The sequence below is a fragment of the Mrakia frigida genome, assembly GCF_051309035.1.
Source record: "Mrakia frigida strain ATCC 22029 unplaced genomic scaffold BDY24scaffold_5, whole genome shotgun sequence".
NCBI lineage: Eukaryota > Fungi > Basidiomycota > Tremellomycetes > Cystofilobasidiales > Mrakiaceae > Mrakia > Mrakia frigida.
The window spans coordinates 726,583-742,944 of NW_027481276.1; the positions used below are offsets into that span (position 1 = coordinate 726,583).

The 16,362-nt window shown below is 52.9% G+C and overlaps 4 protein-coding genes across 4 annotated transcripts; 3 read left to right on the forward strand and 1 right to left on the reverse strand.

Moving 5' to 3' along the window:
* Nucleotides 1-603: 603 nt before the first annotated feature.
* On the forward strand, nt 604-7,308 carry BDY24DRAFT_408786 (OPT-domain-containing protein). The gene is made up of 28 exons (XM_076642803.1): nt 604-775; nt 909-1,082; nt 1,155-1,334; nt 1,422-1,488; nt 1,596-1,653; nt 1,748-1,804; nt 1,905-2,102; nt 2,165-2,238; nt 2,319-2,362; nt 2,514-2,592; nt 2,722-2,790; nt 2,886-2,919; nt 2,999-3,250; nt 4,635-4,700; nt 4,948-5,026; nt 5,105-5,152; nt 5,229-5,351; nt 5,478-5,540; nt 5,614-5,680; nt 5,773-5,882; nt 5,958-6,007; nt 6,094-6,191; nt 6,262-6,375; nt 6,442-6,663; nt 6,738-6,859; nt 6,929-6,985; nt 7,077-7,178; nt 7,248-7,308. The coding sequence occupies exons 2-27, from the start codon at nt 945-947 to the stop codon at nt 7,176-7,178; spliced, it is 2,571 nt and encodes an 856-aa protein (XP_076499620.1). The 5' UTR covers nt 604-775; nt 909-944; the 3' UTR covers nt 7,248-7,308.
* A 335-nt stretch (nt 7,309-7,643) lies between these two features.
* Nucleotides 7,644-9,887, reverse strand: BDY24DRAFT_379791 (uncharacterized protein; the record flags this gene model as incomplete). Its single annotated transcript, XM_076639089.1, has 9 exons — nt 7,644-7,775; nt 7,856-7,929; nt 8,013-8,318; nt 8,418-8,578; nt 8,662-8,811; nt 8,917-9,161; nt 9,250-9,403; nt 9,558-9,653; nt 9,767-9,887. Coding segments are annotated over 9 exons (1,343 nt in total), but the record flags the coding sequence as incomplete, so codon positions are not given.
* Nucleotides 9,888-11,365: 1,478 nt separating this feature from the next.
* On the forward strand, nt 11,366-13,123 carry BDY24DRAFT_379793 (copper acquisition factor BIM1-like domain-containing protein). Its single transcript, XM_076639090.1, has 8 exons — nt 11,366-11,520; nt 11,635-11,654; nt 11,824-11,914; nt 12,002-12,108; nt 12,205-12,351; nt 12,449-12,504; nt 12,602-12,866; nt 12,942-13,123. The coding sequence occupies exons 1-8, from the start codon at nt 11,436-11,438 to the stop codon at nt 12,966-12,968; spliced, it is 798 nt and encodes a 265-aa protein (XP_076499622.1). The 5' UTR covers nt 11,366-11,435; the 3' UTR covers nt 12,969-13,123.
* A 79-nt stretch (nt 13,124-13,202) lies between these two features.
* Nucleotides 13,203-16,136, forward strand: BDY24DRAFT_234519 (major facilitator superfamily domain-containing protein). Its single transcript, XM_076636661.1, has 14 exons — nt 13,203-13,598; nt 13,675-13,711; nt 13,795-13,860; nt 13,944-13,971; nt 14,071-14,092; nt 14,158-14,239; nt 14,323-14,371; nt 14,447-14,616; nt 14,691-14,849; nt 14,945-14,987; nt 15,089-15,163; nt 15,300-15,527; nt 15,643-15,722; nt 15,835-16,136. Exons 1-14 carry the CDS (start codon nt 13,255-13,257, stop codon nt 15,988-15,990), a joined length of 1,539 nt encoding a protein of 512 aa, XP_076499623.1. The 5' UTR covers nt 13,203-13,254; the 3' UTR covers nt 15,991-16,136.
* The last annotated feature ends 226 nt before the right edge of the window (nt 16,137-16,362 follow it).

Consider the following 16,362-nt stretch of genomic DNA (forward strand, 5'->3'; position numbering starts at 1 on the left):
CACTTTCGTATCAACGTGACGCTCTCAGCACCATGCGACTGGGATAGAAGCGTTCCATTCAAATAAATGCCATCTGGCCTCGAGGTTCTCTGCTCTCTCTCTCTATCTTCGTTCATCCTCCGTCGGCACCTCCTCCGTCTCCCTCTCCCTCGCGCTCACTCTTTCGCCTCACATGCTTCTCTCACCTCCTTCCGAACTACAGAAATAGCCGGGCCAATACTCTCCTCGCTCTCTCTCGGTGTTTTTGCAACAGCTGGTACCACACGCCTCTCAAACAGGAGGAGTTTGATAACGATTAGATGGATCCTCACCATCGGCGACCTCTGCTGGATCTATATCCAGCCCCTGGCAGCATGGTTCTTCGACCAGCGTGCTGCAGTAGCACAAGGTCTACATGTTATCTACACACCGAGATTTACACGAGGAACGCTATCTGCGTCCAATACGGCTTCGAGGAAGATAAACTAGCTTTCGGAGACGCGTCCGCGGAACGAGCTGTCCTCGCCTCCCTCAATCCTGGAAACACCCTCGGTAAGCTCTTCTTCTTCACAGCTCCCCCCATTAGACTACAAAATCTGACCGACGTCTTTCTTCACAGATTTTCTCTCAAGACGCGTCCGATTTTAGATCCGGCGTCTCCGACTGAATTCCCAAATTCGTCTCTTTCCTTCCCGCCTCAAAATAGAACCCTTTCTCACCCAGTACCCACCCTTGACCCACACGTCCACTTCCATGTTCTTCAGCCCATGCTGGACCTGCCCTACAGTCACACGAGGTACGCTCTCCTTTCATTTCATCGAAGCAAGGGGAGAGAGGTTTGGGCTTCGGATCGAGGCGATCTGTATTTTCGTTGATTCGTTCCTTTTCTTTCTCCTTCAACCATCTCGACGACTTCTCAACTTATTCAGCTGGACGCTTCCTTCGAACTGGATCAGCAAACAACCATGGCCAGCAACTACAACGAGAAGACCGAGCAGGAGAAGGAGAACGTTTCCGTCAACGTCCTCGGAGCGAACAACGACAGCACTGCGATCCCTGATTACTCTGATGAGAAGAAGGAGGGTGGGTTCGAGACCAGAACTGTTAGAATATCTCCTTCTCTTTGCTCTCCAGAAGCAGCAGCTGACGAACATATTCCTTCGCTTCGTTTACAGGGAGAAGTCCACGCCGTCGCTGTCGAGTCCGATCTCACCATCCTCTCCCACGACGTCGACGCCGTTTACGACCGAGCTATCCTGCTAACTCTCGAGGAGGTCACTGAGATCTTAGAGCATGCTTGGATGGAGCATCACGACGATCCCAACTTCCCTCCTGCTGTTCGAGCTAAGATGGAGGTGAGTTTTTCTTCCGTCTTCATTGCCTTTTCTCTTCTTCTTCTCCCCATTGCTCACTCCATCTTCGTTCTTTCCTTGCGTCCTCAGTACTTCCTCTCGGGAGACGCTTCTACTCTCGAGAACTACGAGCTCTTGTTTGAGGAGATGAAGATCGGTGAGCCTAGTTCCCTTCTCTTTCACGAACGATGGATCGGGCGGTTGACCTCTCCGACGCGTCTCGTTGACTCAATTTCCACTTTCTACTTTGTTCCTTCTTTCCAGAGGCCGCCTTGATTCGATTCTCTTCTCCCTACCCTGAGGTCCGATCTGTTGTGCCCTGGTACGTAGTCAATTCGAACTCCGAGAGTTGACGATGCGTTCACGAATCTCGATCTCGATCTGACCGTCGTTCCTCTCCCTTCTCTCCTTCACAGCGTCGACAACTGGGAGCTCCCCGTCAGCACCTTCCGAGTCTGGTTCATGGGAACTCTGTGAGTGAAACATCGGAGTTCAGAACTGACGGTCTCGTTCTCGTTCCGCTGACTCTCCGACGCGTCCTCCTTCTCCCTCTCTTCCCTTCCGCTTCCTCAGATGGTGTGGACTAGGCTCCTTCATCAATCAGTTCTTCTCTATAAGGCAACCAACTTTTACATTGAGCGTCAACGAAGTACAACTGCTCACCTTCCCACTCGCAAAGTTCCTCGAGAAGGTCTTGCCGACGAGGACCTTCCGACTCTTCGGTTACAACGCTACTCTCAACCCTGGACCTTTCAACGAAAAGGAGCACATGTGAGCTCTTTCACACCTCGTATAGCTTATTTCTCCCGCTGACTCTTCTTTCTTCTCTCCAGGCTTCTCACAATCATGGCCAACACCGGACTCTTCGCTCCCTACTCCACGAACGTTTTGATCACTCAGACCCTGCGTGAGTCTCTCGCTTTCGTTACGCCCTCTTTCTTCTTTCTCGCACACAAGCTCACCCGTATCTCCCTCCTATCTTCTCAGCCATGTTCTACGGTCAAGCTTGGGCTTCAAACTTTGGATATCAAGTACGTACATTCCCGATGATCATCGTGTGAGGGGAGGGGAAAGTAGTCTCGAAAAGTGGCGAGGGTCTGGCTCGAGACTAAGGGAGAAGTCGTCGAGACGACAGTCGTTCGCTTTCGGATCTGACTCGACCCGCCTTTTCTCTCTTCACAGATCCTCACCGGTCTTTCCATCCAGTTGATCGGATTTGGATTCGCCGGGATGTGCCGAAGATTCATCGTATACCCTGAGCGTGAGTTCTGAGTAGAATGGAGGCGCACGGAGGGAAGAAGAGAGGAGGGCTGGAAGAGGAGGACGAGACCAGTCCCCGTCGGAACGCTGACAATCTTTTCTTTCCTCCATTTCATCGCTGGCTTCTCAGATTGCATTTGGCTCTTTAATCTCTCAACGATCGCTTTGAACAAGTCCTTCCACGACAAGACCAACATCGGTGAGTCGCGTCGGTCAGCTCTTCGTCTCTTCCCGCTCTCTTCCCTCGCCCCTACTGGTTCCAGAAACTGACTTCCTTCCTTCCCCATTCTCTAGTCGCCAACGGATGGAAGATCTCCCGAATGAGGTTGTGAGTCTCGATTCTGCATTCACTACGTCCTATTCCTCCAACTCAACCCGTCCCCTCTTTTATCTCCCTCTTTGCTCAGCTTCCTCTACTGTTTCACCGGAATGTTCGTCTACTTCTGGCTTCCTGGCTCTCTCTTCCAAGCGCTCTCGTACTTCAACTGGATCACCTGGATCAACCCAACCTCCGTCGCTGTCATGGCCGTCTTTGGAACAATTTCCGGCGTTGGTCTCAACCCCCTCCCGACCTTCGACTGGAACATCTTCTCCGGGTCTTTGGTTATCGTTTACCCTTTCTTCGCGACGTTGAATGGTTTCATCGGCATGTTGATTAGGTCAGTCCGTTCATCTCTGTATAGCTACCTCTCGTCAAATCCTCAGGCTCGACCGTCGAGCCTCGGCTCCAGGCATTACTAACTACAGTAGTTGTAATTAGTTGTAGTGTAATGCTTTTTAAGTTCATTAGTAGTTGACGGAACTACAAAAGCACTACGAGCCTCCCCAACTACACTTCACTACGCCTCTCGCTCAGTGAAGTTGAAGTGCAAGCTAATCTTCAACTGCAGTGTGGAAGAACACTGCTGTAGAGGCTGCAGAGGTTGGGAGAGTTCTATCACGACGCATAGTATGGTTTATCATCGATTTTTCGCCTCGGAAGGGTTGAGGACCAGAATTTCTGGGCCTTTACTCTCGATTCGACGCGTCGGACAAACGCGTGATCTTCCCTCCCATCTCTACAAATCTTCAGCTTGATCGCAGGCGAGAAAGAAAACAGTCGTATAAAGAATCTCTGCTTGTCAACTTTGCACTGGTATCGCCGACTGAAGCACGTGCAGGAGCAGCCTGAAATTTCGACTGAGCTTTTCGCGTCGCCCTTCTACTTCAACCCTCTCCCCTCCCTTCTCGCCCTCCAACCACCTCTCATGTCGGAAGCTCCTCCTCCTACCATCCCGCTGAACAGACACCAGATCAACAAACTTTCTGCTCTCCCGGAATACCTCGCCGTCGTTGCTGGCTCCGCCTGCAAGCAGCGGCGGACGTCGTTGGACGGAACCGAGGAGCTCTTCGCGCTGAGACGATTGAGAGATCGGTCTGCTCGTCCCAGTGGATGAAAGATGGGGTTTCACTGGATGAGGAGTGGGGAATTGCGATGGCTTTGGTGGCGAGGGAGCGAACTCGATGAAGGGTGTTGAGGCTTGACGCGTCGATTTTCTAGTTCATCTCACGTTTATCCTGATTTATGTTGGTCTTGTACTGTTTGATTCTTTCCCCGGGAAGCTTTCCTCTTTCTGGATACGCTGGGTTTCCGAAGGAGAGCGACATCGTCGCTGAAACGACGCGTCGTGCGAGGCTTTCATCTTTGCTTTCAAGGAGTTTTTGATCTTGATTTGCCCAGTGAAAGCCGTCTTGTCGCTTAGTCTTGCAAGCAGCAGCTATCATTAGAGGCGGGGGACGTCCAGGAGCAGATCGGTTGGGACGGGAAGACGCGTCGCTGATCCTTCGAAATCAACTGCATTAACTTCACTACAACTGCAGTAGTGCTTCATCAGCGCATTACAAAAGCACTTCAACTAAGTAGTGCTTTTTCATCACATACACTACACTACAAGCCTCTCAAAGTGCAGTGAAGTGTAGTGCCTGGAGCCGAGGTCGAGCCACGCGTCGAAGTCGAGAAACGCATCGTCTGAACTAACGCTGAGTGCTCTCTCGATACCCTAGTGCTCCCATCATCCTCGCAGTTTGGTACACCAACCTTTTTGATACTGCGTACTTCCCCATGAGTGAGTTTCTTCGATATAAACTACCTGCTCTACGGCGTCGCTGATCTGCTTTCGTCTTGTTCGCTTTGCGTCGCAGTCTCGAACCGTTCGTCCTCTTCGTCACTGCTCGTTCTCTTCTCTCACAACTGACTGTTCTATCTCCTCTTCCCGATACGTAGGTGTATTCGCCAACGATGGAGGTCTTTTGTGAGTCTCGATCCCCTTCCGCGTCCCCCAAATTCGAATTGACGTCTCCATCCTCTTCGCTCCAGCAACGTCACGATGATTTTGGATCAGGAAACCAAGAGGCTCGACGTTGCCCAGTACGAAGCCTACTCCAAGCCCTACATGGTGAGTCCGTCGAGTGCTTCCTTCCCTTACCGCGTTGCTGACGATGTGCGTTCGTTCTTCATGCTCTCGATCCTCAAGGCCGCCAGCAACCTCGTCCTCTACGCAGCTTTCTTCGCCATATACACTGTAAGCTTCTCTCTACTTCTATCAACTCTCGATCGTCCGCAGATGAGCTGAATGGAGCCCTTCTTCCTCTTTCCAGGCTACCGTCGTCCACACCGTTCTCTACCACCGGGCTGAGATCTACAACGGCTTCAAGATCGCGTACAAGTCCATCAGAGCTGGAGAGAAGGGTAATGCCAGTTTTTTAGATTGGCACAATAGAGTGGGTCCCTTTTCGCAGACTCAACGAAGTCCCTTCATCCAGGAAGGGGTTCTTAGTCGAGCTCGCCTTCCCTTGTCTCCTCCCTCGCCCGAACCCACGAGCTGATCTCTTCCCTCCTCCGAACAGGCTATGATGCGATACCCAGAGGTCCCTGAGTGGTGGTTCTTGACTGCTACCGTCATCGCCATTGTGAGTTCGGCAAAGAGCTGCGTTCGATCTCGTCGAGACTGACCTTTCGTCGCTGCATCTTCCTTCCTTCCAGATCCTGGGAGTCATCGGTCTCACTGCGTACCCTACGGAGTCTTCGGTTTCCTGCATCTTCTTCGGAAGTGAGTCAGCCGTCTGAGAGGAAGAGAAGGTCCTCGCTTTCCTCGATCGAGCGTTGACCCGATCTTCACCCTCCTTCTCTTGTCATCAAAAGTCGCACTATGCATCGTTCTTGTCATCCCCGTCGGGCTAATTCTTTCCATTACCGGAGTTCAAGTTACTCTGAACGTCTTTGCAGAGTTCATCGGAGGCTACATCTACTCTGTGAGTGATAAAAAGAGGGACGAAGAGACGGAGAGGCACGACGCGACCGAAACTGACTCGATTGCTCCTTTTTAGGGGAACGCCCTCAGCATGAATTACTTCAAGTCTTACGGAGTCATCACCACGTACGTACACGTTCATCTGAACCGACTAGGAATGGCCTTTTTTAAACGATTGACTCACCTCGACCTTCTTTCCGTGATTCCTTCAGCCTCAACGCTCTCGCCTTCGCCCAGGACATGAAGTTGGCGCACTACATGAAGATTCCGCAGCGACAGGCTTTCGCAGTGCAGGTCTATGGCGCCGTTGGTAAGCCCTCTTTCTGGTCGTCGGAAAGAGACGCGTCGGACGGCTAACCTTCCTTCTTCCTCTTTTTAAGTCGCTTGCTTCGTCTCGATCTCGATTTTGAACTACCAGATGACCCAGATCCCTGGAGTTTGCACTGCCGACCAGGTCGACCACTTCATCTGCAATGGGGAGAACACCTTCTTCAGTAAGTCCTCCTCCTTCAACTTCGGCCCTCGACTCCAACTTACCTCTTTCCCCTTCTTATTTACAGCTGCCTCCGTCTTCTGGGGAACTCTCGGACCCAAGCGAGTCTTCTCGTCCGGAGGAATCTACCCTTCGCTCCTCTGGGGTTTCGGAGTCGGAGCCATCCTTCCCGTCGTTCCCTTCCTCCTCGCTCGAAGATTCCCTACCAGCTGGGTCTCCAAGATTCACACCGTCGTCATGCTAAATGGAGCTCTCGCGTGGGGACCCTATTCGACTCTCGCCAACTACTGTGAGTGCAAGAACGCAGCGAAGATGCGCGTCGAACGAGACTGACTTTCTTTTCCTGTTTTTCTCTCTTCTCAGGGCCCGGTTTGGTCATTGCCTGGATCTTCCAAGTCTACATCAAGAGACGCTACTTGGCTTGGTGGTCCAAGTACAACTATATCCTCGCGGTGGCCTTCGGATCTGCCATCCCAATCTGTGGTGTACGTCGAGTTACCGAAACGCGTCGAAATCAAAAACCTCTCCCTGACCTTGCTCCTGTTTCCGTTCAGATTCTCATCTTCGGAATCATCGACAATCAAGGCTGGGCTCCCGACTGGTGGGGTAACGTGAGTCTATCTTTCTTCGCTTACATCGAGGTGCACGATGAGAACGACGCGTCGCTGACTTTTTTTCGTTGCTCCTCTTTCTCCTCTCCAGGACATCTCTTACGAGGGCTGCGACGGAAAATCTTGCACTCGATTCGAGATACCGGATATCGGATACATCGGTCAGGCCCCCAGCACTGGTGGATGGTCTTAAGTGAGTCCTTTTCAGGTTCTCGTTTTTGCTCTTCGTCCGCGTCGCTGACATTCCGACCTTTCTCTGCAGATCCCGCCTTCCGGACGACCTCCAACGACTACACCTCTTCTTCATAGTCTAGATTCCTCCCTTTACGTTTTCTCTTCTTTGGTTCTTCGGTTTGCCTCCTTCTCGATTTTTGCTTTCATGATCAGATCAGCGTTGTATTTTCCCTATTTTCCCCTTTCTTCAGAGCCATCAAACGCTCGACAGCCACCCCGGATAGTCGTCTCCAAAATATCCATCACGAGAACTTTCAGCGGCAGATCCTCGTCTCTCCAAGGTTCAAAATGCCGAGAGCTCGCTCGACGCGTCGTGGGTTCACTCGAGCCCACCCTCTCTCCCGCTCCCCCTCCCTTTCTGCTTCTCTCCCATCCTTCCCAGATTCAGTCCGACTTCCCGCTTTCTGTGATACTGCTTGCTACATAATCATAACGTTTCATATTCATTCGTTTCATTCGCCTCCTTCTCCTCCCTCCCTCCTTCGTCTCCCAGAGCTGCTCGAATCAAGAGCCGAATCCTTCACGAGTTAATCTCCGACCAGACTTCGAAGTAGGCCTACCGAGCGGAGAAAATAACAATCGACGGTCAGCGTCGAGCTTCGCCGAAGGAGGAGAGAAACGAAGAGAAGAACGAACGGTGTACTCGTCAGGCGTCATCCTCTCCTGATCCTCCTCCGTTACGTCGTCGAACGCCACCTGGGCTCCATCGACTGCAAAAGTATAAGAGAAACTCGATGGTCAGCTCGAGCGAATGGGAGAGAAGGAAAGAAGAGACCAGCGAGGGTCGACTTACCAGAAACCATCCTCCTTTCCTCCCCTCCTCCCGTCTCCTCCGCTGGACTTCCCGACGTCCTCGCTCGTTTGGGCTCCGATCCGGTATCGGGAGAGGCAGCATAGCTGGGTTCAAGGTGAGAAGAGGCGTAAGAGTTGACGGCGGGAGGCGGAGGGCTGGATTGGGTTCGTGATCGTTTGCCGTTCGGGTTGAAGGCGTCCTCGTCGTCGGACGTTGGCTCGGGTTTGACGAGGAAAGTGGAGGACGAAGGATGGGACGTGGAAGTTGTTCCGTGGGAGCGGAGAGTGGTGTAGTAGTCGTCGAGAGCTGACCGTTCAGGAACGAAAGAGGGGGAGTGAGTTCGACGCGTTTGGACCAGGCAGGGACGACGAAGGAGGGAGGCAAGAAAGACGGAACTAGACTTACCTTCGACGCCCTTCTCATCAACTATCTGGACCTCGTCGTCGTCGTTCGAGTAAGACATCCCAGCCTTGGAAGACTCTTGGGCGGCGTGAGTGATTCCGAGAGCGGTTCGTTGGCCTGAGACGGTCGAGAACAGATGCCAGGAGGGAATGACGTTCTGGGTCCTGAACGAAGAGATCAACATGAGATCGGAGGTCAGATCTAGGGAAAGGAAGGAAGGATAGAAGAGAAGGGAAGAAAGACGAACCTCTGCTCAGCAGCTACCTTCGCTCGTTCACTCGCCTTCTTCGCGTCGTCTCCGTCGAACTGAAGCTCCACTTGGACCGAGGTAGCGGACACGATCTCAGCATCCACTCCTCCTCGAGTATTGGCGGCGAGCCACTCTTGGATGTCGAACCTGAAACAGCCGAAAACGAAACGAAACGAAGGAAAAAGTCAGGTCGGATCTGGTTTCGCGTCTCCCCCTTCTCCGCTCCGAGACGAGAAGGACCGCCGTACTCACACAGGAAAGATCATCTCGCTCGTCTTTCTCAACCCCTCCTGAATCCAGGCCGTCTGACTGTTGAACATGGCCATCTTGTCCTCTGAACCCTTCACGTCCTCCTGCTCGTCGTTGTCCTCGAGTTCCCAGCCGCACGCATCGCAGAGGAGATTCCCTTCCGGCGAAAAGTTGATGGGGATATCAACGGGGAGATACGTTCTTCGACAAGTCGGGTTCGAGCAGATGTAACCTTTGTTCTCTTGCTCCTGAAAGAGTCGGATGGCGAGGGGAGGGAGGGAAGGAGCACGAGGTGAGCTCGAGCCAACGGACAAGAACGAGTGAAGTGGTACGTACAGTTCTCAGCTTCTTATCCAAAGACTTGTAAAGGGTATCCATCCTCCATCGAACTACGTCGCAGAACTCCTTGTAGTCGATCCAGTAGTAGGTCTTGGAGAGAGGACGAGCGTGAGGCATGATGGGTCCTTCCTTGTGCTCGTTTCGAGTGAAGCTGGAGGTTTACGAAGCAGAAAAGAGGATTTTGGTGAGCTCAAGTGTGACTAGAAACCTGACGCCAAGAAGAGACTGAAGCTGAGATCGCGAGGACGGGTGGGAAGGCGATGGGAGAGGGAGGAAGAGGGAAGGGAAGGAGGAGGTGAGCTCACGTTTTGATCAACCTGTCTCCAAACAGAGGTCCAGCGACTTTCCCCAGCTCCTTGACCGTGAGTCCAGTAGTCGCAGCTATCTCGTCGTCCCTGAAGCTGAAGTGTCGAGAGAAAACGGCCAAGAAAGAAGGAGGAAGAGTCAGTTTGAGCTCGAGCTCGAGGTGGTGGAGGGGAGGGAGGGAAAGCAGAGGAGGGAAGGGAGAACTCACGCTTGTTTCTTGAGAAGCTGATCCAGCAAGATGATAGCCGAGGACTCGTAGAAAGCTCTGCTGACGGTCTGCACAAAGATCTTGAGCGTCGCTGGATCGTAGGTGGTGGAGGAGCTCATGGCCGTCAGGGGAAAGCGAACGAAACGGAGAGCTTGACCTCACATTCTTTTGGAAGGCAACGTTAAAACAGCACCAACATTTCGCCCAATCAAGCCAATAGAGGTCTCCTCTCGACATCATGCCAACTTACGCCTCCCTGGTGGAAATAGGAACGCTTCAGCTCTCGTTCTAGTGGCGAGCTCGTTCTTCCTCCCTTCCTCACTCCACCCGCTTGGGCTCAGCTCTCTCTCTTTTGATCTGCTTCGTCTTTCTTGCCTTAGTACGCTCCATCCCGATAAGTCTCCATCCATACCTCCAGAACGATGTGGCCATCGACGTGCTCCGTTCAGCGAACGCTTCTCCTCCGCTCTGAGTCGATGGTCCGAACCTCGCCTCCTCGGATCCCAGAACTTTCAATCTCGGATCTGGACACTGGAAGAAATTTCTGGGATTTAAATCACTCATTCAGCCAAGTTGAAGTCGTATAATGACTCTGAATCTCCCTCTGTCCGAAGGAAAGGAAACTGTGAGGAAGAGTCGAGCTGACCGTTTTTCCCCTCCTCTTCTGCTGCAGTTAGCATCAAGATGCTCTCAGAAACTCGAGTATACGTCTTGGGATGGAGTTGAGCTCCACCTTCCTCTTTTTCGTTTCAAAACAGCGTGAACGATGCGTCGTGCTGATCTCAACGGTCTGCTTGCCTCTTGACGCTCCCTCTTCCTTTCAAAGTCGCCCTCCCATCGATCAAACAGAGCCATTGATGATCCGATTCGATCATCCCGCTCTATCTTGGAAAACCTTCTCAGTCCTCAGGCTGGGAGATCCGGAACAAGACGAGACGGTCCAGTCTCAGAAGCGCGACGCGTCGCTCTTTCTTTTCCCTCCCCCCTTCTCTTTCTCTCCCGACTTCGTAAGCACGCAAAGATCTCTTTGAACTCTCCCGTTCTATCTTCAGATCCCTCAGTTCTCCTTCTGACTTTGTTTTCTCTCTCGCTTTCTTGTAACCAGTAAAATCTCAGCGGAGGCTTGGGCCGACACTCGCTTCCTCCTCCTGCGCCACTCGGTCCACTCTCTTCCATGCGCGTCTCCTCGTCCAGGTTTTCCTCGGTCGACGGAAGCTACATTCTTCCTCATCCAGTGATCTTGCAGCTTGTGAGAGGAGGAGTAGTTGGTGATCTACGCGTTCGGCAGCCTTTCGTTTCGCCTCTTCCTCTCGGCTCGCCTCTGTCTCCTCCGCCTTGGACCGACTCTTTGCTCTTCTTGCTTCTCAGTCGAGCCTGACCAGGTCTCGAATTGACGAGGATCGCCAGCTGGCGTTGATCTATACACAAGCAGCTCATCGTTTTTCGACGCGTTCTGTTCTCTTTTGCAGATGACTCTTTCTGCTGCAAGCTCATCTTCGCCTGCGCGCTTCGGAAGGTTCTTTATCGGCCCAATCAGACTAGTTTGTGCACATGGGGTTAAGAAGAGTGCCGAGCCCTTCTAGATTTTGTGGGTTTCCCCTCCGCCCTTCCCTCTTTCCCTCAGACGTCCACCCTCCCCCCTTCCTTCTCACGACCTCTTCGCTCAACGATGCTCTCCTCTTCAGTCCTCTCCATCCTCGCTGTCGCTGGCTCTGCCTCAGCACTCGTCATCCGACAGGCTGCTACTGCTGCTCGTGAGTCGTTCGACCTTTCCCTTCCGTCCCGTCCCTCTCTCGTTTCGTCCAATCACGTCGCATTCCACCATCGCTGACCGAAAACCTTCCTTCCTTCGTGCTCTTCCTTCGCAGCCTTGAAGATGCAGTGGCCGGTGAGTTCTTCTATTTCTCTCTTTCTCTCTTCTCCTCTTCTTCCTCTCTTCGACACCCGAGGAACCGGCTGGGCGACTCGACTCTCACGCTTCTGAGGATCCTTACGGAGAAACTTGGGAGTTGTAGCTTTCTTCGCTGACTCTTGTCTTTAACTCTTTTCTCTCTCAGACCACTCGAGGAAACACAGCGGACACTCAGTCCATCGGGCCTTGCCAGGGATTCTCAGCCAACTCTTCGAAGATTACCGACTTCCCCATCAGTTCGTCCTCTCTCTTCCGTTGTCTTACCTCCTCTGTACTCAAGACTAACTCTCCTTATCCTTTTTCTTCTTTCCACTGATCAACAGCCGGCGGAAAGCTGGCCTTCACTCAGACGGGCGTGATCGAGGACGTCCAGATTTCGTTCTCTGCTCTTGCTGCTATTACCGACGTCAGCCTCCAAAGCTCCTTCGAGGTAAGACCGACTTCTAATTTCTTAATCTTCAGGTCTTAAACCACCTCTCCTTGGCTGACTCTTCCCGTTCTTCTCCTCTCGTTCTTCGCGTCGCAGGACTTGCTCCCCGAGGTCGACGAGGCTCTCGTCGGGCACCACTGTTATATCGCACCCGACTTCGAGTCCTTTGGAACTCAGGTTGGCCAGAACGTCACTATTCAGGTCGAATACACCAACCCGACCACCGGACGAACTGGCTACGAGGTGAGTTCAACGCGTCCTCCTTTTGACAGCTACACCGATTCCTTTCCCAGGGAAGATCTGACTCCCGCTTTTCTTTCTCGACTTCTTTAATTTCCAGTGTGCTGACGTCCATCTCGTCGAAGTCGCTGCATTCACCGCTACCGTTTCCATGTGGTGAGTTCGCTTTCTCTCCAACTCGACGTGTCTTCTCGCCATTCATCGCTCATCCAACTTCTCTTACCCGCTTCCTTTCCCTCCGTTTTTTTTTCAGCTTCAACGCCACTACCGGAGAGCTCACTCCTACCGAATCCGACAACGCTACTTCGACCTCCGACTCTACCGCTTCCAACACCGCTACCATCGACGAGGGAGGACTCTCGAACGCTGCTGCTGGAGGAATTGGGGCTTCCGTCGGAATCGTCTTCACCCTCGCCTTGGTCGCTCTCGTCTTCGGTGCTCTCTACAAGTCTGGAAAGGTTCTTTTCGGCAAGAAGGCCGTCGCCGCTCACCACGTCCCCGTCGCTTCCTCCAAGAAGGTTTGTCTCTCCTCTTCGCTTCCCTTGCTGACCAGTGCTGACCACCTTTTCTTCTTCTGTTCAAATGTGGCTCAGCTCTCCTCTGACGTCGAGTCCAACTAGATTTACCCTTTCGTTCGCTCGGGTTGAAGAGGACTGTACGACGACGACGGAGGATGCGCTCTCGACGACGGGGTTCTCTTCGGTAATCTTTGCTCTTTCTGGATAAGTTTGGTTCCATGGCTCTTCTTTCTTTCATGACTTTCTATATTTTCTCATCAACCTTCGCGATCTGAGTCCGAAAGGAGCACAGACGCGCGGCTCTTGCTTTTCGAAGTCAGCTTCAACCTTTCCTCCCCTTCCTTCGTCTCTCTCCCGACCCTCAGCACACCTCTCGGCTCAGCCCCGAATGCCCAAACTCTCAGCTTCCTCGAGACCCTACTCAAGTTCGGAAATCGAGCTCGGAACTCTTCCCCATCTCTCGCAACTGCAGGAATCGAATCAATCCTCGTTCGGCGCCAACGTTGAGCTCGACGATTCCCTTCCTCCTTCCTCTGCTCCTTCGTCTCGCTCTCCCTCCCCCACCACCACTCCAGTGCGAACTTCACACGATCTTCAAGAAGCTTCAACACCACCTTCACGCTACTCTAGGACTCCATCGCCCTCAAATGTCGTCCCAGCTCTACCGCCGACTGACCGAGGTCGAGAAGCGTACCTCTTTCTCTTCGCTTCATTCCTCGCAGAGACGCTGGTGTGAGTCTCTCTCACCTCTACCTCGAGCAAGAAGATGCGTTGCTGACTACCATGCTATGCTTCGTGGATGCTGAAGATGGGGACTGCCATTCTCCTATGCGATCTTTCAGGACGTGAGCGTCATTTTTCTTCTTCTCCTCCCTCGACGCGACACAATCTTCGTCTTCGTAGCTGATCTCACCCTGTCTCATCTTAGTACTACATTGCTGGTCCTTTCCCCAACGACGAAGGCTTAGTGACCCTCACTGGAACTCTCACCTCGGTTCGTTCGCGCTTACTTCAATCCTTCCCTCCCCCTCGTCGCGACTGACCTTTCCCTCTTTCACTTCCCTCGACCGTTCTCAGGGTATCGGATTCATGTCAGGAGCCATACGTGAGTAAATTTTACTGCTTTGGTCGGCTTTAAGGCGTTCGTTCATGGATCTCTCGTCTCGCTGACTTCGTCTTGCCGCCGTCGTCGACGATTCCTCAGTCTTCCCCGTGCTTGAAAAGAAGTGAGACGACCAACCGCTTTTAGTGCATGGGGTAATGTTGCTGATATACTTGACTTTGTTCTCAGACCCGAATGGCGTCGTCCCTCGTTGTACATCGGATTTGTGGTGATGATTGCGGGATGCGTGGGAAGCGCGTTTGCTTCTTCCGTTCGTTTTCACCTCTCCATCTTCCTGTCTTTCCTCGCCAGACCAAAATTGACCCACCCCTCTCTCCGTTTCCTCCCGTTCAGGCTGGGATGCTCGTTCTGACCCAAGGGATCCTCTACTCGACGGGAGGATGTGAGTTCGACTCGACCTTTTCGCACGCGTCCGATTCTCAAACTCACTCCTCCGTTTTCCCTCTCCTCCGCCCAGCTATTCTCTACGCCCCCATTATCTCGTATCTCCACGAATGGTTCCTCACCCGAACAGGATTCGCCTACGGAGTTTTGACTGCTGGAACGTCCATCGCAGGAATCGTTTTCCCCTTCATTCTCTCGGCTGGTCTTCAACGGTACGGATCGAAGGGAACGCTCTGGGTTCTCGTGAGTCTTCTCCGCCGACAATCGAGTTTTCAGGGGTCTCTTCACTGATCCCGTTCTTCCTTTGCTGCTGTCAGGGATGTGCTCTCTTCGTTCTCGTTGGCTGCCTCCTCCCTTTCCTCAAAGGAAGGCTTCCGGAACCATCCAGGAAGATCCGTCGAGAACGACCCAGACATGAATCGCCAAACTTCGACTACTCTTTCGTCAAGAAGAAGGTCTTCTGGGTCCTCTTCGTTGTGAGTCTCTTCGAACAACTCAGGGGACGACGCGTCGAGAGCAGAAGTCGCTCAACTGACCCAACCCTTCGCTCGTCTGCTTTTACCTTTCACAGGGAAACCTCTGTCAATCTCTTGGCCACTTCCTACCCACGATCTGTGAGTCTCGAAAGCTCCATCCTCGCAGAGAAAAGGTTTCGACCGTCGAGCACGAAGCTGACCTCTGAACTCTCCTTTTCTTTTGGGCTTGAATCTTGCAGACGCCGCCGTCTACGCCTCTAAAGTCAACCCCAACAGCACCTCTTTAGGAACAGTTTCGCTTGCTCTCATCAATCGTTCGTCTTTCCCTCCATCCTTCCTTTCGCTCTCTTCGTTCTCGTTCGCTCACCAACGCCTCTCTGACTCTCTCTCTCTCTCCTTCCCACCTTTCCCTCTCCCCTCTCTCCCCTTCCCCCCTCCCCCCTCCAACAGTCACAGCAGCCATCTCCCGCGTCGTCTTCGGCATCCTCGTCGACGCCAACCCGCGCTTCACCGTCCCTCTCATCCTCCTCTCGTGCTTCGGCTCAGGCATCAGCGTCTTCCTCCTCTGGGGACTCGCTGCTGGAACTCCACCCGGATTGCTCGTCTTTGGGACGATCTTTGGAGTGTTTTCGGGAGGATTCTCGTCGCTGTGGGCGGGGATGATCAGGCAGGTTGGAAGTGAGTCCGAGCTCTTTCGTCGTTCGCTTCTCTTCCTTTTTGTTCGACGTCGACGCGGAGCTGAACCCCTTCATTTTTGTTTCCGTTTTCGTTGTTCGTTTTTTTTTTTTGCCAGCCGAATCCCCAGCTCAAGCAGCAACCCTGTTCGGGATTTTCTCGTTCGGAAGAGGTCTAGGAAACGTTATCGTTGCTCCCGTACAGTCCATCTCCTCCCTTCCTTTCTCGTCTTTCTTTCTCGACTGATAGACCCCACCTCCCTCCCCTCCCCTCCCCCTCTCCCCTCCCTCCCCTTCCCTTCCCGACCCAGATCTCCACCGCCCTCCTCTCCACCTCCCCCCTCAAAAACTACGGCCTCGGTTCGTTCGGTCCTCTGATCCTCTTCTCCGGCTCGACCCTCGTCGTCTCGGGCTTCATCGCTGGCTCGGCGGGGGGGAGTTGGACTCGGACGGGGAGGAGGGATTGATTGAGTGAGGGCGAACTGGAACTGGGGATTCGATGGTTCGTGCAAGAAGGGGATTGCGATAGCTCGCTAAACGAGAGCAATGTAAGGGAAGGATGGGAGAGGAGGGGTATCGATGGCGACCGAACAAGAGAGAGAGAAAGAGAGAGAAGAAGAGCGAAACCGACTCAACGAAGCGAGCGACTAGATAGATACTGCTGATCCGAGGGAGAGAAGCACGAAAAAAAAAAAGAACGATTCCCAGCTGCTGAGATGCGATGCCTAACTATTAAAAAAGATAACCGAGAGCCCAAGGATGCGGATGCGAAAAAGAAGAAAGAAAGAGAGAAAGAACGAACGAAAGAGCGAAGGAAGAGAGAGAAGCGAAAACAACGG

Bases quoted from the DNA above. Each gene is read 5' to 3' on its own strand.
- BDY24DRAFT_408786 (XM_076642803.1), top strand. From the start codon at position 945: ATGGCCAGCAACTACAACGAGAAGACCGAGCAGGAGAAGGAGAACGTT. The intron at 1,654-1,747 runs GTACGTAGTCAA...TCTCCTTCACAG, and splicing joins GTCCGATCTGTTGTGCCCTG to CGTCGACAACTGGGAGCTCC. The intron at 6,376-6,441 runs GTAAGTCCTCCT...TCTTATTTACAG, and splicing joins TGGGGAGAACACCTTCTTCA to CTGCCTCCGTCTTCTGGGGA.
- BDY24DRAFT_379793 (XM_076639090.1), top strand. From the start codon at position 11,436: ATGCTCTCCTCTTCAGTCCTCTCCATCCTCGCTGTCGCTGGCTCTGCC. The intron at 12,352-12,448 runs GTGAGTTCAACG...TTTAATTTCCAG, and splicing joins CCGGACGAACTGGCTACGAG to TGTGCTGACGTCCATCTCGT. The intron at 12,867-12,941 runs GTTTGTCTCTCC...AATGTGGCTCAG, and splicing joins CCGTCGCTTCCTCCAAGAAG to CTCTCCTCTGACGTCGAGTC.
- BDY24DRAFT_234519 (XM_076636661.1), top strand. From the start codon at position 13,255: ATGCCCAAACTCTCAGCTTCCTCGAGACCCTACTCAAGTTCGGAAATC. The intron at 13,972-14,070 runs GTGAGTAAATTT...ACGATTCCTCAG, and splicing joins ATTCATGTCAGGAGCCATAC to TCTTCCCCGTGCTTGAAAAG. The intron at 14,372-14,446 runs GTGAGTTCGACT...TCCTCCGCCCAG, and splicing joins CCTCTACTCGACGGGAGGAT to CTATTCTCTACGCCCCCATT.